The 25004-nt window shown below is 45.4% G+C and overlaps 1 protein-coding gene across 1 annotated transcript in view; it reads right to left on the reverse strand.

The window, feature by feature from the left end:
* Positions 1-324: 324 nt before the first annotated feature.
* Tmem178a (transmembrane protein 178A) overlaps positions 325-25004 on the reverse strand; it is a 58826-nt gene continuing 34146 nt past the window's right edge. Inside the window, exons 2-4 of the mRNA XM_032908810.1 lie at positions 15956-16069; positions 12180-12317; positions 325-1306 (exon numbers count right to left, since the gene is read on the reverse strand). Coding sequence (XP_032764701.1) covers positions 1065-1306; positions 12180-12317; positions 15956-16069 — 494 coding nt within the window. The 3' untranslated portion in view covers positions 325-1064. The remainder of the gene's footprint in view (positions 1307-12179; positions 12318-15955; positions 16070-25004) is intronic.

A 25004-nucleotide genomic window follows, 5' to 3' on the forward strand; every position in this document is an offset into this window, starting at 1 on the left:
ATACAACTGCTACAAAACGATAAATAGTAATGACCAGCTTAAACACTGGGCTTAGTGTAATTTGGGCAGGGCAGCTCATGCCTGAAATCCCAGCACTCAGGTCAGGCAGTAGGATCAGTCCAAGTTGAAGGCCCGCCTGGGTCAGACGGTGAGTTGGAGCTCATACCACATAGCAAGACCTGGCCTTGAAAAACCAAACCAACCAACCAAGCAAACAAAAATAACGATTGAAAACAAAACAGAGTTCACAAAACAGAGTTCTCAGCTGGCCTATATCCAGGGAAGACTTGCCGACCCAGCTAGAAGACAGAAAACAGGCACAGCTAAATTAACAAGGGGGGCAGTCATTTAATGCAGAAATCCAGTTAACATAAAGAGACACAAGCCAAGGAACGGAGAAGACCTCAAAGGATGCTGCATAGTGTTACGGATCAGCTCTTACACGGTTGGTCTGTTATTCTTATGCATTTGAACTCCAGTACAAAGACAGAGAGGGGACTTCAATTCATTAAAAGTAATAATAAGGCAACAGAAGGAGAATCCTCTTGTGACACGGAACATTCACAAGTAATGCATAAATATCAGGTGCTGACACAACAGGACGCCACCAGGACAAGTTCTGAAGATGCTGCATTAAAGTCCAACAAGCCTGGCACAGTGACAAGAAAATTATGCTCGTTTTTGTCATGAATCCTTTCGCAAATAGAAACGACTCTCCCGTAATCGTTATATACAAACTTTCTGAAATAAGTGGAAATCGTACAAATTTTTCCACCGCCGCCCCTCTTCTCTGATGCCTACGAATGTCCTCCAGCCCGTTCCTCACTTCGCTCAACCAAAGCATAAATAGTCATTAAAGCACTTGAACCCACAGTTGTCTTGTCCTTGGAAAGGTTGGGAAGTTCTGCAAGGTTTCCAGTCAGTCATCCGGAAAGGGCTGCAGGCAACAGGTTGGAATGTAAAAGACCTCTTTGTGCTTGGAACCCTGATGTGAACTCAGTTCTGCTCCTAACGGAACTCAGACCCGCTCCGCTCCATAGCTGGGCCTTCTTCGATGCAGCCAGTCATACCGTGGAGTCCCTGCCAGACTTTAGATGTGCAATCTTGGTCCGGCTAATAAACGGATAAGCGATGCAGAGACCTCCAGCTGCCACAATAAAGCCTAAACTGCACCAGGCGCAGAAGATAGACCAGCTGTAGCCATGTTCCACATCATGAGGCAGGCTGTAAATTAGCTTCGGGACCCGGTTCAAATCATAGGAGACGCTGGCAGCGTACGTGCAGAGTGAGATGGTGCAAAATATCCCTGGACACAGAGAGAACAGAGTGATCAGTCGGGCCTTTGCTGATTGACAACCAGGTAAATGCCAGACAAGCCTTTATAAAGCCCACATCACTCCAAATCCAGGGACACCTGAATTCTTTTACTTGAATGGATTCATTCAAGAAGCTGTGACAAAGAGCAGGAAAAATTTGGAGAACTTGAATCATTCGGATTTGTTTTGCCTAGTTTAACTATGCAAGTTTCAGTTTAATTTTGCTTTTAGTTTTTAAAAATCGTTTAATAAAAAATAATCTGGTCTTTGGTTCTGTGTGCATGTGTGTCTGTGTGTGTCTGTGTATGTCTGTGTGTGTCTATGTGTGTCTGTGTGTGTCTGTGTGTATGTGTCTGTGTGTGTGTCTGTGTGTGTCTGTGTGTGTGTCTGTGTGTATCTGTGTGTGTGTGTATGTCTGTGTGTGTGTGTGTGTGTGTGTGTCTGTGTGTATCTGTGTGTGTGTGTCTGTGTGTGTCTGTGTATGTAAGTCTGTATGTGTGTCTGTGTGTCTGTGTGTGTGCACATGTATAAATGTCTATGTGCTGGCATAGACATGGGCAGGCATGCACAGAGACCAGAAGATGATCTCTGGTGTCATTTTAAGGTGCTCTCCCCTTTTCTTTTTGAGCCAGCATCTCTCAAAGCCCAGAGCTCAACCATTTCTCTGCCTCCTCAGTGCTGGGGATCAGACTCCAGTTCTCAAGAAAACCAGCGCTCTACCAATGGTGCTGTCTCCCAGGCCATGTGTCTTTATTCCAGGCCACGTTGCTGTTGTTGTTGTTGTTGTTTGTTTGTTTGTTTTTCTGAGAACTGTTTCTTCTAGCCCAGGCTAGTCAGGAGGATGACCTTGCACGTCTGACCCTCCTCTCACCACTGCTGGAGTGCTGGGGTCGGAGGCCTGTACCACCTCGCCTGGTTTTAGAGAATGCTGGAAGCTGATCCAGGGCTTCAGGCACACCAGGCAAGCACCCTACCTTCAGAGTGACATCCTCACCCTTATCAACTCTGTTATTAACGATCTCTCAAATCTAACGTAAGACAGCTGTCATTTCCTTTGCTCTATACCAGGCCTACTTTTCATATAGTTGCAACCATTATGCAAATATATCATCTTTTCTTTTTCAGTGACAATTATTGTATTTGTCATGTTGCCTGTAAAATTAAATGAATTATTAGAAGTGACTATTTTTTGGAGGACCGACCTTCAGCGATTTTTTTAAAAAAATAAAATAATGAATACTTCCAAATACTATAAATTAAGTCTAGGAATTTGGGATTGGTGTAAATATCTTATTAAATGTACTGTTCACTTCAATCATGCAAATTGTAATTGATTTGGGTGGTAAGAAAATATATACCACATATACATATATATGTACATATATATATCAAATTTTACCTTATTATATCAACATGTGTATAAAAATTGTCTTTCAATAACACTAACATCAGGATTGAGCAGACAAAACAAGTGGTCATTTGGTAAAGTTCTTGCTTTGCAAGCATGAAGGTCTTGGTTTGATACCAACATAAAAAGCCAAGCCTGTGGCACCTACTTATAATCACAGCCCTAAAAGAATAAAGATAGGCAGATAGATATCCTCCTGGCTTGCTCACTGGGCCAGGAAAGGGACACTGTCAAAACACAAAACACAAAGCTTGTCACCTGAGCTTGCCATCTGACTTCCAATATGTAGGTGTGCACGAGTGCAAGCACCCTCATGTACACACACATACATACACACACACCACACTACACATACCACATACACATACATACTAGACACACACACCACACCACACACACCACATATACCACATACACATACCAGACACAACACATACACATACACACCACACCACACATACCACATACACATACCAGACACACACACCATACCACACATACCACATATACCACATACCAGACATACCACACACACACACACACACACACACACACACACACGCTACAGGCACTGCACACACATAACACATGTTACACACATATACCAGATACACACATACCACAAGCACCACACACATACACACCACATTACCAGACACACACACATACCCTAAGCAACACACAGACATACACCACAAAATAAAAGAGCTTCTTAGTGCTCAAGGCATGATGGGAGGACACCCTTAGGGACAATTTATCGGGTGGGCATAGGATGAGAACAGGGTGTTTGTTGAGTTCATGAAATAAAACACACGAATGAAAACAGAAACAGGCATTCAATCAAGTGTCAGAATGTCTAAACCCCACAGAGTCCCTTGTCACTCTCTGGATTACCCCTGTGGACAAAGGAAGTGGCATCTGCCTGCTAGAAAATGGCTTTCATATCCCTTGGGGATACACAAGGCACAGACTTTAGAACTGAAAAGACAGAGGCAAAACGAAGCAAGAGCCCAACCCCTGTTTTAATCTGCAGCTTTGGAGATCAAAGCCACTGGTGGGGAAACACACAGAGCAGGCAGCAACTGGCAGGGTGAAGCTCACTCCAGTGCCACTTTACGAGCTCTAGACTCCGGCTTCATTCACATCGTGCCAGGGCGCACTACTTAAATTTTTTTCCCGTTGTGCACTTGGAAAATAAATACTCTCTTCTCTCTTTTTTTAAAGGTACCCTATCTGAGATAATGTACTATTTCCTACTCTTTATCTGGCTTTGTTTCCAATCTCTAAAATAAATGATTTTTGTTTTTCTGAACTGGATATGGTAATATCTACTGACTTCTTTCTGCTGCTTTTTTCATTCTTTTATCAAGACATAAACCATTTTAAAAGAATACTTCCTGGCTTTATCCAAGTCCTGTGACAAGCAAATGTCCTTACGTCTGTGCACATGGTTGCCCCTGAGGACGAAAGCCATGTATGTGCACAGTAAGGCCCTAGAGGAATGCTAGAACAATAAGGCTGTCGGTGGGGGAATGATCTCTGGAGAACCATCATGCAGACCATCGTGGTGGAACGATGACCCAGGGAAAACAGCTTCATCTCACTCCCAGATGTCTGCACACAGCTGACTGCCTAAAAGCAAGCATTTTTACAAGCAGCGCAGGCTTCATGACCCCTGAAAGCTTCAGTTCAAACTGAGACTTGCCAGGCATCCTTTGATGTAAAACACACAGGGCTGGGCTGCAAGAAACACTCCTTCTAGTCTTAGCTCAGTGTGATCCTGATATTTCCTGCCTTCCCTCGAGTCTCAGTGTAGCGCGGGGCTTGGTAACACAAGTCTATTATGGTGTCAAGTGCTTGTAATTCTGCTAATCCAAAATAAGATATGGAATAAGTTTGTTTTCTAAGATATCTTGGTGAGTTAGGAAACTAAGCTCCAAAAAACAAAAACAAAAAAAAAAAACAACAAAAAAAAAGAAACAAAACAAAAATAAAAACAAAACAAAAACAAAAACACTCAAAAAAAAACAAACAAAAACAAAAAAATTTTTTTTTTCTTTTGCAATGTGCCCTGAATGAGTGTTTTCCTCAGCCCTTGATGAGTGCAGACCACAAAGACACTGTATGGAGTGTCTCTAACTGGATCTCTCCAAGATGCCAGGGTCTGAAGCTCCCTAAAACTAAAATCTGTTCCTGGCACCCAGTCTAGTTTTGCTTGCTTTTAGTTTCCACCCTCACTCTTAGATCCAACTTGTACTGTGTAATGGTTTGTAGCTTAAATGTCCCATCAAAGGCCGTGTGTCAGAGCTTTGTTTATCTGCATGCGAGTGTTAAATATAAGAATAACAACTATATGTCAGTCGTGGGCCTGAGAAAGGAAGTTGACACATAGTTACCCCATGAGCCAAAGAGTGGGGAGAAAAGGGAAGACACCAGTGGGGGAGCAGGAGGGGAATTAACATTAGCTTCTTTCCCCAGATCTCAAATCACAGCACCCATGTTAACTACAGTAATGGGGTAGCCGGCTGGAGTAAGGCAGCTGGTTACTCAGCTCCTTTCTGGAGCTGACCACTGGTTATTACATTTAACAGTGAGCATGACTGGAAGACAGAGGCCCCTTTAGCAGATGGGGACTGGTAGAAGGAAATTAGGTCACAGAGGTGCACTCTTGAGGGGGTTGTTGGAACTCCATGTGTTCATTCTGTCCATGGAACGGGTCCAAGAGGACATGAACTTAAAACTCTGAAACCATGAACCCAAGGACAAAACAAAGCAGTCATGGTTTGAATATGCTTGACCCAGGGAGTGGCACTACTAGAAGGTGTAGCCTTGTTGGAGTAGGTGTGGCCTTGTTGGAGTAGGTGGATATGGGCTTTAAGACCCTCATCCTAGCTGCCTGGAAGCCAGTCTTCTCCTAGCAGCCTTCGGATGAAGATGTAGAACTCTCAGTTCCTCCTGCACCATGCCTGCCTGGATGCTGCCATGCTCCCACCTTGATGATGATGGACTGAACCTCTGAACCTATAAGCCAGCCCCAAGTAAATGTCGTCCTTACAAGAGTCGCCTTGGTCATGGTGTCTGTTCACAGCAGTAAAACCCTCATGAAGACAAAAACAAAACTTCTTCTTCAAGTGATTTTGTCATACTTAGAAATACTTTCCCAAGTATTTTGCCACCCTTACAGAAGGCTAACACGCTTTGCAAATTGAACTGTCCCTTTCTCTTGTTTTTTTTTTCTCCCTTGCTTGTATTAATCTTATCATGAAATACTATATGCATTTCCCAGCCACTCAGGTCCTTTCCAGAAGAGGTACTCCTCAAACTGATCCTCTGGTGACGTGGCGTAAGGGAAAGCAGGCCACCTGGCCCACCCATGCGCCCCCTGTTTGCCCTTCTTTCTTCTCACAAGCCCTCCTAAGAGGTGCTGCCACCCAGTTGAAACTTCCCTGCTTCTAAAAGCTCCTCTGAGTTGTTCTGGGTGAGAAGAAAACAAAAGAGAGATGAACAAGAAGCGCTGTTCCATCCGTCCAGACCCTCGCATTCGTGAGGAAGCCCGCAAATGCCTAGTGGCTACAGCTGTTCTCGGCATAATGGAGAAAGAACACAAACATTTACCACAAAATATTGTAAAAAGAAGTTTGTCTCACTCAAGATACTAATAAAAAATCCCCCTGGATACAGTGGTGCACACTTTTAATCCCAGCACTGGGGAGGCAATGGGATGCCCCCATGCCTCTATGAGTTTGAGACCAGCTTTGTGCATATACATATGAGTTCCAGGACACACAGAACTACATAGTTTGTCTTGGAACAAACAGACAAACAATATCCTAACTTTGATCACTCTGGGACAAAATTTATTTATGTAATAAGGGCATGCTGTCATGTCAGATGCACAGTTTAGGTCAGTTTTGATATAATGATCTCTGTTTAGGTCCCATACACATCTTAAAGTGTTCATGTGCATGAGGTAGATAACAGTACTGGAACCACGTACTACAGACAGGGAGACTTTGAAAAAACAAAGATATTTTCATAGGGGCTGTGAATCTAAGCTCAAGGCAACAACATGATGGTTTGCCTCTGAACCCACCTTGCCTTGGACTTAGCTGCCTTCTCCTCATGTCTTTACACATAACTCTTCAAATCCCCCTACTCTGTGGCCAACACTATCCGTACTGGCTTAAGACACAACATATTGCCCTAATTTACTGTGAGTTTCTCTTTAAAAACCCTGTTTCCTGGTTAAGTCACACTTTGAGATCCTGGGGACTGGGGACTCAACACAGGAGTTGTGGGGAAGAAAACTTACCCCTTAGCATTGTCTGTGTCTGAGCTGCTAACTGAATGGAGTATATTTCTATTATCTTACTGGTCTTAGCACGCCCGTTCTGTCTTAATACGGTTATATTACCACTTATTTCTTATCTTTTATGCCCTGGACCTAGTTCTGGTTAGATAAGAGGTAGTTCCATATGTTCTTCTTGATCAGGAGCCCAAAGTGTTCCGTCCACTTCCCAACATGCGTTGTAAGCAGACATAGTATATACTTCCTGGATTATCTGTAATTTTGACATATTGGCTAATAGACGTAAGCTCTAACAAAACTGAACTAAACAAAACTGAAGACTACAATAGATTGATTAATATCCTCTTAAGAAATAATCTGTGGGGGCTGGAGTGATGGCTCAGTGGTTAGAGACTTTGTTGCTCTTGGAGAACCAGGGTTTGATTCCCAGCACCCATACTGTGGCTCTGTAACTCCAGGTCCAGGGCATCCAGCGCCCTCTTCTGGTCTCCATGGAAACTGCATGCACATACTAGGCAAATACATATGCAGGCAAAACTACTCATACATAAAAAATAAAAATAAATCTTCCTTTTAAATTTCTTTTTAGAAAGTAGTTTATTCCAAATTGTCCCATGAAGGACTTAATGGGCACCACAAGTTACTTCAGGCGATACTGGCTTTTGATCGGTAGCGACCTACTTCACACAAGGTACAAAGTGGGCTATGCAGCTATTCTTGCTTTCAGAAAGTTCAAAAGCTACAGGCTATCTTGAGGACCCATAGGGAGAGCAGTTAGTTTTCCAGTCTTTCCTCCTACCTTCCCCTTCCTCCAGCTTCTCCACCAGCAAGCTCACACTTCCAGCCTAGCTGGTTGGTGGACCCAGGAGAGAGAGGTTCCCCATCCTGAGCTCGCTCCTGGCGACTGCTGGGAGTTATCTTCAAAGAAGGAATAATTACTGGTTTCCTGACAACCCCTGCCTGTGGAGACTTCCCTTATACAATATTCTTAATTAGAGCTCACCAATGACATCACACAAGAGCAGGACTGGAGGGGACGTGTTTAGGGTCAGGGCAGCAAATAAGTGCATGCCACCATCCCAGATCATCAACCTGATTTCCTCCCTAAAACCTCTGAGGTGCGTGCGCATGGCCAGCTCAGAAGATGTAATTAGGGTAACGGAGGCCCATTCTTTTCTGACCTCCCTCCTTTGATGTGCTTAAAAGGCCGAGAAGCAGAAGCTGCTTCCTTCTGCTTAGGTTGCATGATAAATACCCAACTACAACACCCAGAGGCAGAAGCATCGATTTTCTTTTCCCTGGGCCTTTCACAGATAGCTTGCCCATCATTCTGGCCTTCTCGCTCTTTCAGCAAAACGGACTTGCTCCTTTTCACGTAGATTACTCAAAAAGCCTCGCCTCCCCCATCTTAACTTAATGGTGTGGCGGGCCTACTAGAGACGGAAAAAAAAAACGTATAAAAAATAAGTAAACAAACACGGTGGAAAGGTACACAGTCTGCAATCGGCAGTATCGCAAAGTGTTCCCCTCCCTGCGGTAAGGTTATTACCGTCCTCACTGATCCCGCCTAGCGTGGTTATTCATGCATTTTGTTGCAGAAATGTTAATGTATTTTATTTTGCAACAAGGCCCCAAACCTTGCCGACATGCTGGATAAAACAGACTACGTATGCCATATTCTCTTTCTAAAATAAAATATTTAAGTCTTGAATTCCAAACCACACTCAGTCTCCAGGGTTTTAGATAATGTATTAAGGGCCCTCGGTTTAGAATTGCGGTTGACGGGTAGCCTAGATCATTCTAGACCTATTTCAGCAGGCTCCCTTTATTTAGATGCATTGAAGCAAAGGAAGGGTTGGGCCAGGATGGGTGCTAACCGCCCCTGATGCTTTGAGAGGGCTGCCTGGACTCTGTCTCTTCCTCTGCTGACAGCATGGGAGGGTCACAGGCTAAGTGAACTCTCCCAGAAGGCTTCAGCCTATGAAGAACAATGGATGCAGTTGGTAGTGAGACCTGCACCAAGAGGGGAGAATTGAATACAAACTTTATTCTTTTTTTTTTTTTTTTTTTTTTTGAGATTTCTGGTGTATTAAAAACTAGTTAAGAGCCAGGGAGAGGTTTCAACAGATAAAGGCACTTACAAAGCTTGAGTTTAATCCTGGGAAGCCACATGGTGGAAGGAAAAAACTGAATCCCACAACTTGCCCTCTGACCACATACACACACACACACACACACACACACACACCCACACACACACACAGACAGACACACACACAGACACACAGACAGACACACACACACAAATACATGAACACACACAGAGCAATAAGAGATAGATTAAAATTCTATAACAAATAAAATTTTATTAAAACTGATAATATTGAATGAATTAGTCCTTTAATGGTAACAACTGCAGCTATGTTACTATGGTCTTCTAATAGAGTGTTTAATTTATGGTCTTTTGCATGTATCTATGTGTATGTGCATGAATGTAGAGTGTGCACGTATACATGGATGTCTCAGGACAACCCTGGTGTCATCCTCAGGAACTCTGCTAATCTACATTTTGAGACCAGAGCTCGTACTGGCCTGGAGCTCACCAAATAGCTATGACTGGCTAACTAGCAATCCCTAGAAAGCCTCTACCTCCCCACCACTGACATTATAAGCACACAACAAGCACTACACCCAGAATTCTATTTTTAATGTGAGTTCTGGGAATTAATCTGAGGCCCTTACACTTTGGAGCAACCACTTTACTGGGTCAGTGATGTCCCCAGTCCAAATGCTTCATTTAATGTGGACAGAGTATTCACGCTGTGGTGGAAATGCTACAAACACTTCAGCAAAGGGCAGGAGCTGGAAAGGGGCATCTCGCTGACTCCGTCTTTCATGTACGCCACTGTGCTTGCCTGTGTAATCTCAGAGCATGTGTTACCATGGGTCTAACATGAAGCCGAGGCCTTGGAGGCTGCCTACCCCAGGTCCTTCTCCAGGAACCCTCGAAAGGCTGTGGAGTGGGGTCTAGGTATATGGTGTTACAGCCCAGCTCTCAGATTCACACTGATAGAAGTGGTTGTTTCACCCGTGGGTCATCAAGGCTGGCCCGTGTGCCGCATGGCAGAAGGAGGAAGCCTGTGTTCTACACTTTCCGCTTTAACGTCTCAACTGTCACATCACTGAGGCTCTCCGTTGAAGGGCTGGCTAATCAGTTCAGGCAGAGAATGGAGACGCCAGCATATTAGAAGGGGCTAAGTTTAGCATCCAAAGTCTGTGGGAAGGCTGCTGTCTAGAGCCACTGAAGACAGCCTGCTTAATTAAAATCAATGCCTTTAACCCTTCGGAGTTCTCACTGCCTGCCATTGCCTGAGGAGGTGCTCCAGCAAAGTTATCTCCTGTCTACGTCCAGCTAACGACCTCCTCCTACTCGTGTAGAATTTACAGAACTAACCACGATCTCAGTGTTCTGGGAGGCATGTAAAGGCATTGTTTGCAGTAACAAAACCCAAAGGAAACCTCCCTATATTCCACTTCAAGTGACAGGCAAACCGAGCACCCTGAAAACTGTCGGCCCTTCTGTGTCACTGACAGACACCAGACTTACGCCTTCCCTTCTGCAAAATTCACCTCCTCTGCCTAGGCAGGAGAACTGGTAGAGCCGGATTTGTGTGGCCTCGTGATGTATTTCAACTAGAACAACTGTTTCCTACTCTGAACATCCTTGAGTATTCATGCGTCCCCTATAGTAAAAGGAGGCCTTAAAAAAATAAAGTCCTTCTGTGGCTTTTGGCGTGGGGCCTCTGCAGAGTTTGGGGGAAGCAGCCAGGCATTACAGTGTACACACGGAGACCCCAGCACTCAGGATGCAGAGGCAGGAGAAGCTCTAAGTTGGAAGCCAGCCTGGATTACTTGGACGTTACAGGTTATCCAGAGCCACCTAGCAAGATCTTATCTTACAAAAATAAATAACGGCAAAACTAAAGCTGTCGGGGGAGAAGCCTACACATCTTTGACGTACATTGGGCTAGAACCCCAAATCTTGCAGTATAACTGACAAAGGGGAGGGGCAGAGGGAGAACTTTTTACTGATTGTGAAGCCCCAGGACTCTTTGGGCCGGAATGGCCATCTGGGGTAGTGTTGGCTCTTCTGGGACTACTACTTTGGGAAACTTAATTTGGCATTCCCTCATTATCCACGCCTTAACTTCTTGTGGAGGCTGAAGGGGAAGCCATTTTTTCTCTGCAGCCTCCTTTGGCTAGCCATTGACCCAACTCCCAACTCCTTTATAGACCAAAATACCCTTTACTTGTTAAACCAACTCGTTTACTTGCTAGCCACGTTTCCACACCCCTCATGTTTTAAATAAAGTTATCCTTCCATTAAGCCTTCTAGTGGTTTCCACCATCTATACTTTACATTCATGCTCCTCTCTCTTCTCTTCATTAAGAGATCTCTAAAGATTTGGTCCTGACCATGGCTCCCACTCTGTGCATGCCTTCCGGTCTCCTACCTCTCCTCCTTCTCAGAACACACTCGCCTGACTCCTGCTCCGGGTTCTGAGCTGGGGGCGTCTCCAGCTCACAGTTCTCTCCCAACTTCTGGCTGCTTCTCATGATTCAACTCGGAAACTGTTGCCTCCGCATCTCCCAACCAGACTGTACCCTGCTCGTCTTCCCAGTTTTTATTGCTATCACAAATCACTTCTTAGGTCTCTCCACAATAAAAATGGGGCAGGGACATTGCCCGCTCTCTTCTCTATGTCTCTAAGACCAAGATCAGCCCATGACAAAGGAAATCCACCAACAGTAATGCCAAGGACACCATCCCCGGTACATAGAGTATGAGGGGACTTTCAGCTACTGACCTTTCTCTCCAAGACATAGCGTTAAGCAATAAGGCAGAAAATGCCAGCATTGACTCAATTGAGAATGGATGCAGGACACTTTCCTCTGACCTACTAATGCTGTTGTGGGAAAATTGGGCAATGCACTTTGTCCACTGTTCCCTTTAAATTCCTTATTTTCTCTCAAAGATGAATGAGCTTCTGCTCGCTTCCTTCTCACCACTGAAACCAACATTACTAGTGATAGGACCGAGCCGAATTCTGTGCCGCAGAGAGGAAGCTGATGGTGTACAGTCTACCTGTCATGAGGAATAGGAGTCCAGCCACGTGCTGGGTCAGGCTTTCCTCCCAGAAGAAGCTGACCGTGGCCACGATGCAGCCACACAGCAGGACAGCCACCGCCATGCCCAGGAATCCAGCTGTTATTCTTCTTAGATCTAATCTCAAAACAGAAACAGACTGTTAAAATCGGAGGCAGGGGCAGAAAAGCAATTGAAAATTACAGGACCAAGAATTCCACATGCACTGTGAGAAGAGGCTACCCAGGCAGGCACGGACGGGGCCTTCAGGGTGAAGGGTTTAGGGACTTCTGCTCCCATGCATCTGTGGGTACATTAGCTGTGGGTATGTAGGATGAGTAACCTTTGCCACTGGACCCCTCTACGTCTGTGGAGAAGTTGGTTACACCCACAGAATAGATGAGGGGACAACCCCAGACAAAAACGTGAGTAACAAACATCACACGCAGTAAGTAAATTGGGCGAGGAAGATTCGAGAAACACATCCTCAGCCTTCAAAGAGCAGCCGGGATGGAGGTCGGCGTACCACAGTGGCTGTCATTAACCTGGCTTCTCCTCTTTGGAGGAAAGAGCCCGGAAGGCGAGCTTCTACGAAAAACAGGTTTTTGTCTGAGCATCTCGGATGCCAATTAGTGTTGTTTTCTTCATTTCTAGCTACTCCTGTCTGTTCTCGAGAAGTATTTAAGAAAAAAAAAGTGAGCGAGCACAGCCACCACGGGGAAGGAAGCGGCCTGAAGTGCATGATCAAGGCGGCTAGCTGCTCATAAACACACTCTACCCCTCAAGTGCAAGCCTCACGGTGGAGAGCTTATTTACCGATGGAAGACGAGGAGCTACGCCCATGGGACAAGTCTTCACCATGGGCATAACTGACAGCATCTGTCTCAGCTGTTCCCAAGCCATGAGACACGACCCCTTCTGGGGTCAAACGACCCTTTCACAGGGGTCACATAGCAGATGTCCTGCATGTCATACAGTTACTGAACGATTCATAACAGTAGCAAAATTACAGTTTGTGAAGCAGCCACGAGAATAATTTTATGGTTGGGGTCAGCACATGAGGGACTGTATGAAAAGGTCGCAGCGTTAAGACGGTTGAGACCCACTGATCTATACGGAAAGGTATCTCCCCCTTACAGCACTTCGGCAACTCAGGTTGGCCATCTTCTGGTTATTTCACGTTCTCGCTGTTTCTATCTGTCCTTCCTGCCTTTGCTTGTGCCTTTGTTTGGAACAACACATTCTTCTTAAAACAAGACACACACACCTCCACACACACCTGCGGCCCCTGAGGTCAGGCAACAAGTCTGAGCAAAGTGCACAAGCTCAGCAGACTGCAGGGCTTGGCGGATGGGCTTCCCCACTGCTGTGGAATGCCTAGGGGCACTACATGGAGGGAAAATGGGCTACAGTAGCTTCCAACATTGGCCATAGCATCTTATCCATAAGCAGCTTGCCCCATTCCTGTTTTTCTGGGGAGCAGGGGTGGGGGGTGGCTGTTTATTTGTTTTTCAAGGCAGGGTTTCTCTGTGTAGCCTTGGCTGTCCTGAAACTCTCTCTGTATGAATAAACTGGCCTCGAACTCACAGATTTCTGCCTCCTGAGTGCTGGGATCAAAGGAGCAGGCCACCACCCAGCTTCCTTTCCCTGCGGCTTAGAATGGAATTCTCATTTCTAGCTCAGAGCTTATAAATTCTATTTATCTTAAACTAAATGTTCCCCCCTCCCAGAATAGAGAATATATATCGCAAAATAAGGGGTTATGGATAGTAACAATTTAAATATGCTGAATTATTATTGGTACAAGGGTATAAATAGTTTGGCATGGCCACATATGAGGAGAGGGACTAATAACGGCTCAGTCATTCCCTGTGACAACCCTGCCCTGTGATTCAGAAGTTCTGTCTTCTGTGACTACAAAGCACAAAGGTCAGACATAACCCCACAGGAGCCTGGCATCAGTTCCAGACACGGTGTCTTACTGGTAAATTGGTACAGGTCGCCAGGTGGCTCTCTTAGAAACAGGCACACGAGCGTCAAAGGCACGTTTCTTTTAGAAACTCCCCCCAAAGGATAATGCTCAAATCATTGCCTTGCTGAGTAAAGAGGCCCAAACTTGTTGAGTTAAAGAAATGAGGTTCTTTGCAAGGCCCTGCGATTTTTCTACTTGACCAAAGTCGATAATAATGAGACTGGTCTTCATAGACACTCAGGAGAAAGAACTCCAAACGTGCTCATAAGGCGCTAAGAAGGAATTCCACTCCATAAGGCTCAGTGGGGTCTACTGAGAAGTGCTTCACGTTTGCAAGCAAGAAAGAACTCGGAAGAAGTCTATTAAGTTTTCAGAAAATAAAACACATTTTATCCCTTTGATGACTTTTCTTTATCTTCCTTTTATTTCTTCTTTTCCTTCCTTCCTTCCTTCCTTCCTTCCTTCCTTTCTTTTTTTCTTTTTGAAACAGGGTTTCTCTCTAGCCTTGGTTGTCTAGGAGTTCACGCTGCAGACCAGGCTTGCCTCAAACTTGAAGAGAGATATCCTTCTGCCTCTGCTGGGATTAAAGAAGTGCGCCATCACCATCTGGCGTTTATCCAATGACTAGCAGTCATTAATATTTATATGAGGCACCACCTTGATGATGTATGAGCCTCCATGCTCATAGTGAGAATCGAGACAGAGCCCTTCACTCTATGTGGCGATTGAGTCAAAGAACATGACAGTATCCGCAGTGGTTTTCTCCACCAAGAAAACATGACCACGGCACTCTTGACTGATTACTGGAAAAGATGGCAATGTTGACTTCTGACTCTGGGATGAGCTGGAAAAAACACGGTGTCTTGTTTTGCTATCACGTGCCACTCCCACGAATCAAGGATTTGATTCAGCTTGAATCAAGGATTTCCAGGTATATACCCACCCTTGTTATTTTGAACCGCACAATTTTATCTAGACTTTCACATTTCCTTGATAGTGAAAAAGAGCAGTTCGTTCCACGAAGATGCCGAGGTAAGAGCTTTCTCTCTGAGAATGCTATGGCGTAGATTCATAAAGATACCTCAGCAAAAATGCAATGATCTGAGCTAAACACGGTAGCTAAAATAAATATATAAGAAAAGCCAAAGGGTTGGGGATTTAGCTCAGTGGTAGAGCACTTGCCTAGCAAGCGCAAGGCCCTGGGTTCGGTCCCCAGCTCCGAAAAAGAAAAAAGAAAAAAAAGAAGAAAAGCCAAAATGAGGGCAATTGAGGAATAGTGTTTGGGTCAAGTTTGTATACCTGCTATGTTGGTTTTTAAAAAGAGATTGAGATGGGGTAAAAAGAGGAGATGGCTGGGTGGTTAAAGTAAAAATACTGCTTTTGATCGTCTGAACTTGGTTCCCAGCACCCAGGCTGGCTGGCTCACCGCCACCTGTAACTCCTGCTTCAGGGACATCTAGTGGTACTTCTAAGGGCACCTAAACGCCATTGAATAGATCCCCTCACAACACACATAATTAAAACTAAAACTTTAAAGACAAGACAAAACAAACAAACAAACAAACAACCGCATTGCTACTTGGGTAAACAGCCACACGGCCTGTCACGTATTTCACATCTGTTTTGTTTCCCTCACACTTGAATTGTAAACACGCAGTATTCACAGAACAGCAAACAGATGCCCGGGTGTCTGACCCAGTTCCGTTGGGCCCAGAGGGAACCTAAGATAAGCAGTTTTCTATCCGAACGTGGTGGGGAATCTTGGGTTTTTTGCCTTGTCTAATTCTTTCCCAGGAATACTTACGAAGCAGGTGCCATTCATCTTGCTGGATTATCTTGGTTAAATTGAAAGGAATGTTCCGTAAGCGGATTGGCTGAGAGAAGTGGTACTTGACCGCGGTGCATCGCTGTGCAATACCTTGAAAGAAAGAAGAAATTCGATTGACCAGCCTGTTCGGCTGTAATAGAATTCTGGAGCCCAAGGCAGAATAATTTATCCTAAACCAGGTTGAATGGGGAATGGGGCAGGGAATCTCCTGATTACTGCCATTAACAGAGGCGGAAACCAAAACCTTGAAATAGAGTTTTAAAGTCACATTCCATTTTAAATGCATTTTTATGAGTGTGTATACACACATATATATTATCTCTAAATGCTCTTCAACACCGAGTTCGTATGACTTAAACACAAAGCTATTAAGGGAGGAGAATGTGCTCAAATTTACAAATGGTTGAAGAAAAACCGGTCCAGAATTCTAAATTAACCCTTGAAAGCCCCGTTTGAATTTAATCTAGTCAATCTCTCAATTAAGTTTTTCCCAAAAGTGCCTTAGTATGTATGTGTTATTTCGAAACCAGAAGACATTGTTTCTTAATCAGCTTCCACATGGTGGTTTAGGAAGTGATTACAATCGACAAACAAGAGTCTACTTAGTCTTCCAGAGGCTGTGTCAGCCTTAATATTACTGACTTGAACTATGAGTCTTGAGAAAGTCATTCGATGTGACGGAAAAGGATGACGGAAAAGGAATTCTTCCCCTCAGCTGGTGGCATAGCCAGTCCTATATTTGATACCACCATGTGTAGTCATGGGGTCGTGTGCGCCCCTCATCCTCATCCTCCCAACCCAGTGCTTTCACTGACTGGTGTCTGTCTGTTCTTCCCTTCCGGCCTTCTGAATCCTATGAACAGCATCTGTCTTCTCTTAAAACTCAGCAACAAACAAAACCTACTTCTCTGTGTCAGTCATCTTGGCCAGTTGTTTGGATAAATGCATCTCATTAAACTAACCTTAAAAACTGTGTGTGAGTGTGTGTGAGTGTGTGTGAGTGTGTGTGTATGTGTGTGTATGTATGTGTGTATGTATGTGTGTATGTGTGTGTATGTGTGTGTCTGTGTGTGTCTGTGTGTGTGTGTGGTGTGTCTGTGTGTGAGTGTGTGTATATGTGTGTATATGTATGTGTAGTGTATGTGTGTGTGTATGTGTGTGTATGTATGTATGTGTGTGTATGTATGTGTGTATGTGTGTGTGTGTGTGTGTGTGTGTGTGTGTGTGTGTGTGTGTGTGTGTGTGTGTGTGTGTGTGTGTATGTGTGTGTATGTGTGTGTGTGTGTGTGTGTGTGTGTGTGTGTGTGTGTGTGTGTGTGTGTGTATGTGTGTGTGTGTGTGTGTGGATGTGTGTGTGTGTGTGTGTGAGTATGTGTGTGTATGTATATGTGTGTGTGTGTAAGTGTGTGTATGTGTATGTGTGAGTGTGTGTGTGTATGTGTGTGTGTGTGAGTGTGTATGTGTGTGTGTATGTGTGTGTATTTGTGTGTATGTGTAGTGTGTGTGTGTGTGTGTGTGTGTGTGTGTGTGTGTGTGTTTAACTGCAGCAGCTGTTAACTAGAGAATCCTCACAGATGCCAATTAATTTCCAGTGGGTAGACAGACTTCCAAAAAGTAAAAAGGCAAAGTGAATTAAAAAAAAAAAAAAAACAACGTAAATTAAAAGGAGATTAATCTTACAGAAATAAATACTGGGCAAACCTGCCAAACACTAATATTAAGTTAGACAGAAAAATCATTGTAGGAAGACACAAACCCAAAGGCTAACTGAAGGCAATAGGTGAGCTAATCTGACTGTATCCATAACAAGGAAAGGGATGGAGTTAGTGATTAGCTTAGTGAGACCTGTGAGGTAAAGGCCAAGACTTGGCCAGGGAGTTTTACCAAATGTTTGAATAAGAACCAGCGCTCCTCAGACTCTTCAAACACCAAACAGAAGTGGAGGCAATGCCTCCCAACTGGATCTGAAATCAAGACATCACAAGAAAGAAAACTGTGCAGTATCCTGTGTTTGTGTGTTTGCATACATGTGAGTGCACATGTCTGTACATGTATGTAATACCAGGAGAGCGTTGGGTGTCATTCCTCAGATGCTCTTTGCCCTTTTGCCTGGCCTGCCTGCCTTCCTTCCTTCCTTCCTTCCTTCCTTCCTTCCTTCCTTCCTTCCTTCCTTCCTTCCTTCCTTCCTTCTTTCTCTCAGACAGGACCCCTCACTGGCCTGGAACTCACTAATAGACTAACCAGCCAGCAAGTCTTCAGGGATGAACCTGCTCCCAGATTCCGAGTGCTGGGAGCACAGTGTCCACCATCCCACCCAGCCCTGCTGTCAATCTCTCTCCCCCCTTTTAAAAACAAACAAACAAACAAACAAACAAACAAAAAATCATAAGTTCTGCAGATCAAAATTTTGTCCTCTTACACAACTCCAGGAAAATATGCTACATTCTTTGATATTTTTCCATGCAAAAAATCCTTCTCAATACTAGCGATCTGAACTTGGCCACGTTTTAAAAGGCTATACGACCGGATGAGGTGTATCTTGGGAATACAAATCGGTTCACTATACAAAGTTCCATTTATGCAGCATACCATATATGGACCAGAAGACAGAGATGATCTGAGTATCCCAAACACACAGAAAAAGCATCTAAGAAAACTGCCCTGAGAGTGGGGTAAATAAATGCCTCAGTAGGCCAAGGGCCCATCAGCATGGTGACTGCTATTCAGATCCTCAACAACTACATAAATATTGGTTGGGAGTGGGCAGTCCACTCTGCTTTCCTGGTCCTGGGGAAGAGAAAGAGAGGGTCCCCAGAGCAAGGTGATAGCTGAACTACCAGAATAGGCACGGTATGGGTTCAAGTAAGGCACTCTGCCTCAGTATCCCAGGTGCAGAGTGATATATGTCGATGCCCAACATTAAGCTCTGGTTTCTACACGCATCCACATACACTTGTACCTCCACAAGGGGAGACACATACATACCACACACCACATACATACACATATGAAAAGAATCCAATTGGCACTCACCAGCAACCCCCAGTATGATTATTTCCACTAAACAGAAAAAGTCTGACGTTCAGAGGGTAAGTAATTAGCCAAGGCCACAGTCCAGAGAGGTGAGCAAGTCTTATTGTGTCCGCTATTAGACGAACTGAATTCTTCAACTTTTAGAAACTCATGCCAACTCTACAGATTTCTACAGTTGTTATTCCAAAATAATATGGTCAATTCGATATCAAAGTTGAGTTTTCCAATTCAGTACCAACGTGAGCTGTTGGGAAACGGTGGAGGCTTGTGTCCGTGTATTTTCCACGCCCGTCTATACGTGTTGTTTGGAGACCAGCTCCGTGGCTGACTCCATGGCTTCCCCACCTGTACCTCTTAGAAGCTGCTTCCTGCTGGTGATGAAGTGCAGAACTGGAGAAACAAAGCAAGGTTTCTCAGAGTCAGAGGGGTTCGCCTGAGAACGACCTCTGCATTTAGGGAACTGTGAGCTCCCTTACACCACTGAGGACTGGTTCTCTCCTCTGTGACTTGATAGTACCAAGCAGGACCCGAGGAGGCGGGGGTACAGGAAGAGGGCGAACAGCTGGCCGGTGCTGTGCTGGCGTGAGAACGGAGCGGCACATACATCACCAAGCACACTTCCTCCTCCTAGGATCTTAGTCTACACCTAATTGCCAAGGATGCTGACGTGAGCATTAGAAGGTGGAAAGGGGTGGGGCCAGATCTAACCGGCAGCACTCAAACGTCTCAAAGGTTAGGCATAAGTTGGTGAAGCCCTGACATCCTAAGCTCACAGTACAAGAAAATGTCCTATGTTCCCAGTGCTCTCCTCCTGGGAAAAACGATCAGAGAGACTCTGGATTTTGGCAGAACTAGAAGAGAAAAAGTGTGTGAAGGAGGCCAGCCACAAGACTTCTGGTGTCCCACTCTTAAATACGCGTTCCACTGGCACAGCTCAAAGGGAGACAGAGTTGAAGAGGTAAGTGTAATCATTAAGGTTTGACTTCCCACATCCCATGCGTTAAGCCAACAGAAATGACACAGAAAAGGACGCTGGTGCTCAGTGGCTCACGAAAGCTACTGATTAAAAGAGAAAGGCCTGGGCAGTCTACATGGGAGAAGACAAATTCCCGGTGGAAAAGGGAGGACGAATTCCCTATGGGGATGGTAAGGAGTGATACCGGTGAGATCCACTAGGGGGCGTTAGATTCCAGCGCTCTCAAAACCACGAAGGCAAACTCTGAAAGCAACCTTGCTTTCTGGGCTTAGAAAGGACGAATCTGGTGCTGTGCAAAGGAACACAGAAAGCATGAGCTCATAGCACCAGATGGCATCGCACGATGAGGGGAAGAAGCATGCAGGGGGCTGAAAAGAACAAGCCGTGGTTTATATTTGGTGAATAATTAGCTCCTTACAGGGCCAAGTAAAGCCACTTTAAGGATGTGAAAAACCATAGAATAAGATACATAAATAAATACGTTCTACTGGATGAGGAATGGAGCCTTTGGTCTAGTGAATCGTTGCTGTTTCCACTGCTAACAATGGCGAACCAGCTCCAAGCTAGTGAGTCCCAGGGACCCATACGGAGGTTAAATAAGGGAAAGACAAGGCAAGTACAAGATGCTACAAAACTCATGGTAATTTAACATTGAGACATTATTCGGGCTTCGAGCCTGTTCAGGACATGGGTTTGAATTACAGCTGTGTGATCGTAGCAAACCATTTAGCCTGTGCCTGAGTTCCCTCTCTTGTAAAATCAGAGGCCTGATGGTATATACTCCATAGGGTTATTCTGAGGAAAGCTAAGCCCAGTCCAGGGCTGGACCATGAGTCATCTCTTGGCACTCGCTCACATTCATTAGACAGAACCGCTGCCCCATACCAGGAGGCTGGACTCTAAATGGCCATCACGGATTAGCTCATGTGTGCAAAGGGATAAGCAGAACCATGCAACAGTTGTCTGGGCAGTGACCGAACCACTGGTTCCCACTTTCCTGTCCACTCGTGTCTTCTAAGCAAGACTCCCAGCACCGAACTCCTGCAGAGATCGCCAACTAACGTCATTATCACTCTCCTCTCAGACATCAGGCCACATATGTGCCACCGCTGGGCTAATCTGCTATGTGATCACGTACGGAGTCTGGGGCCTCGGTGATCCACGAGAAGGCTAGGGAGATGGGCTCAGAGATTGGTTCAGTGGTTAAAAACACAGGCTGCCTTTCGAGAAGACCTGGGTTTGAGTCCAAGCACCCACATGGTGACTCATAGCCATCTGTAAATCCAGTTCCAAAAGATCTAGTAACCTCCTTTGGTCTCCAAGAGCACCAGGCTCACGCATGGTGTACAGGCAGATATATCGGCAAACACACACACACACACACACACACACACACACACACGTTCCTTTAAAAAATGAGTTAAATGTAATTTGAAGGCATGGGAGAGCTTTCTGCATTTTACAGTGTCACAATGTTCTATTGTCTTTTAACGTTTTTAAGATCTGTGTACTTTATGTGTATGATTGCTTCCGCCTGCACAAATGTATGAGCCTCGTGTGTCTATTGCCCAGGAAGGCCAGAAGAGGGCGCCAGATACTCTGGAACTTGAGTTACTACAGCCTGGGTTCTGGGAATGGGACCAGATCCTCTGGAAGAGCAGTAAGGGGCCACCCCCACCCTGTGCTATAGTTTTACAACCCCGTTTTGAGAGAGGCTTGGTTGGCCTGGAGCTTGCTATTAGGCCAGGCTAGCCCGAACTTGTGTGACGTTTTTTGCCTCTGCCTCCCAAGTGCTACGATCACGGTCGTGTGCCACCACTCCCAGCTTATGTTGTTTTTAATTAGTGGCTGCAAGTGTTTTACCTGCCATAATATATGTACTTATTTAAAAATAAAGTACTTGGCACATATAAGTGTTCTGTATTTATTTACTGAACAGCTATAGTGTTCTAGCAATATGCCAACTTTCAAATTTTGACAACCAGAGAGAGAGAGAGAGAGAGAGAGAGACAGAGAGAGAGAGAGAGAGAGACAGAGAGAGAGAGAGAGACAGAGAGAGAGAGAGACAGAGAGAGAGGGAAGGAGGGAGGGAAGGAGGGAGGGAAGGAGAGAGAGAAGAGAGGGTGGGAGAGGGGGAGGGAGGGAGAGGGGGAGGGAGGGAGGGAGGGAGAGAGAGAGAGAGAGAGAGAGAGAGAGAGAGAGAGAGAATATCTCATGCCCCCTCAGTGCATGGTATTAGGTTTCATTGTTCCGTGTATTGTACCACACCCTGAGAATGTGGGAGCAGCTTCCCACTGACTGAAATCTCTGCGGCCCTACCTGACTTACACAGGGGTCGCTTCCATCCTTCTTAAAAGTATCCCAAGCCAATGCTGTGCCTGTTTCCATGACCCTCCTATTCCTACAATGCTCCCCTTCAGTTCTTCCCAAACACAGCTCTGTCTTCTTGGGCCCACGCCTTAGCTCCAGAGTTCTGTCTCTGGTGGGTCAGAGAGTCCCCCTCTCTGCCCAGGACCCAAGTTCGTCACGAGCAGAGGCTATGGCTTCTTTGTCAGAATGCGGCATCTCTCAGACGAATCCGAGATGGATCTGATAACGGCAATACCTCCCTCCAATACCCGAGAGTCTCTAGATGACAGGTCACAACAGTGTGCACTGATCCTAAAACACTCAAAGAGCCACTTGGAATTCCGTAAGTGGTCCGTGGACAGGAAGTAAAGAACACTTCGTTTCTCAAAAGCTCTGCCGGCAAACGGCTGCCCCAGCTTAAAGGGGAGATCAACCCTAGGGGCACGGGCCAGGGCGGTAGCTACGTTCTTGTCAAAGAGACTTCATCTCAGAGTGAAGCCAGTGTCAAGCGGATGAAAGAAATGTCCCCCTCGTCGTCCCTTCATAGAGTGCTGACTTGAATAAACGAGCCAAATGCAGTGTGCCGGGGGCTTCTACTGACTACTCGGCAGCTGAAAGCACCTTCTGGAGGGCAAACCCACCCAGTCTGCGTACTGAAAGGACAGCAAGCAAGCAGAAGTGGTGATTATGAGTAGGACTGCCCAGAGGAAAGAGAATCCACATGCGGCCCCATTCCAAATGTCCTAGTAGTCACATTAAAAACTAAACAGAGGAACTAACTTTATTATTATATATGCATATAACTATACAATTTTACCTTTTTGTTTATAGTTTATTTATTTTTATTTTAGGGGTGTTGGTGTCTTAGCTGCACGTATGTCTATGCCAGGGTATCAGATCGCCTGGAACTGGAGTTGCAGACAGTTCTGAGCAGCCATGCATGTGGGTGCTGGGAACTGAGCAGTCAGTGTTCCTAACCGCTGATCCATCTCTTCAGCCCCAAGTTTGCTTTTTTGTTTATTTGTTTGTTTGTTAATACAGGGTCTCATACAGCCCAAGGTTGGACAAAACTTCTGATGTCTGAGGATGACCTTGAACTTCTGACCCCCCTGTTTCCACCGCCCAAGTGCTGGGGTGACAAGCATACGCGACCACGCCTAGTTCTATGTGTTGGGGATCAAGCCCAGAGCTTTGTGAATGTTAGGTGGATATCTGCCAACTGAAGTATATTCCCATGCCACACTTAATATTTTAAACATACAATCGATACTTTGAAACTGTTTCCTTGAAAATTCTTAGTGCTATTTTGACATCCTCTTTGGTCAGTAAGTCTCTCCCTCTGTTTTGTTCCCTAGCAGGTGCTCAGCATCCTGGGTGGCTGACGGTCATCGCTGCAGCGAGAGGGGGGAGGTGCAGGTCCAGTGCCCAAATGAGAACGGCCCCGTGCAAAGGTGGAGGGTGTCCTTTAGCTTGGGGGAGGGGGAGCTGGCCACTGGCGTGGGGCATTCAGGTCTAATGTTTCTTTAGTGTTGCCATTACATTGTGACTATAGAAAAAGGGACAGAAGAGAGCTGGGTGTGGTGGCCTAGGCCGTCAACAGTAGAATCTGAGTTCAAGGCCAGTGTGATCTACATAGCAGTTTCTAGACCAGCCAGGCCTGAGTAGTACGACCCTATCAAAAACTAACAAGCAGACCACAGCAGCGATAAAAACACACCAGCCCCCGCCCCCAAGAGAGGCAGCAAAATGCCAGAAACTCCCAGCTTCTCAGAAGAATCACGGCATACAGTGAGAGGCCTGGCTGGTATAAAAGATTTGAGGCTAACAAGTCCAATTGTGAAAGATTTCAGCCCTCGCTAGTGTTCTCCCCAACCCCAGCTTCTCCATATCCTCCTCTGCTAGCAGGAGACAAGAGAACACACAGCACACCAGTCCTTTCCTTTTCCCCCAGCACAGAGAAGGCAAGGTGAAAAAGAGGACCACCCCCCAGCTCCTTCCCCAAGCCTCAGATAGAACTGAATCCAGCCAACAGCTCAAGAGATGTTCAGCCCAAACACACTGGGGCATTTTCCTTCCCCAGGGAATACCAACTGTGCTAAGGACAGGCCAGCGGTCACAACTGGCCCCTCTTGTTATGTTCCCAACATACAGACCTCCGAGAGGTTAATAAAGATGGAGCAGAACTATCCGAACAGTGCTTGGGTTCAGTGTTGTTACTGATGCCTACCTGAATGTACGACCTCCTGAACCAGTGGTTCTCGACCTGTGGGTTGCTACCCCTTTGGGGATAGAATATCAGATATTTACATTGCAATTCATAACAGTAGCGAAATTACAGTTATGAGGTAGCCATGAAAATGATTTTACAGTCAGGGTCACTACAGCGTGAGGGACACAGCATTAGGAGGGTTGAGAACCGCTGTTCTGAACTGTGGAAAGCACCATGGTTTGAGCAAATCTGAGCTTCCTTCCTCCTCCAGCAGGGCTCTTTCAAGAACTCTGAATACCAGTGATTAAAAAAAAAAAAAAAATGCAAGGTTGCAACTTCATGCTCAAAAATACTGGAAAGCGCCTGGGAGTGCATTCAGTGTGTGTGTGTGTGTGTGTGTGTGTGTGTGTGTGTGTGTGTGTGTGTGAGAGAGAGAGAGAGAGAGAGAGAGAGAGAGA

This window comes from Rattus rattus, chromosome 7 (genome assembly GCF_011064425.1).
Source record: "Rattus rattus isolate New Zealand chromosome 7, Rrattus_CSIRO_v1, whole genome shotgun sequence".
NCBI lineage: Eukaryota > Metazoa > Chordata > Mammalia > Rodentia > Muridae > Rattus > Rattus rattus.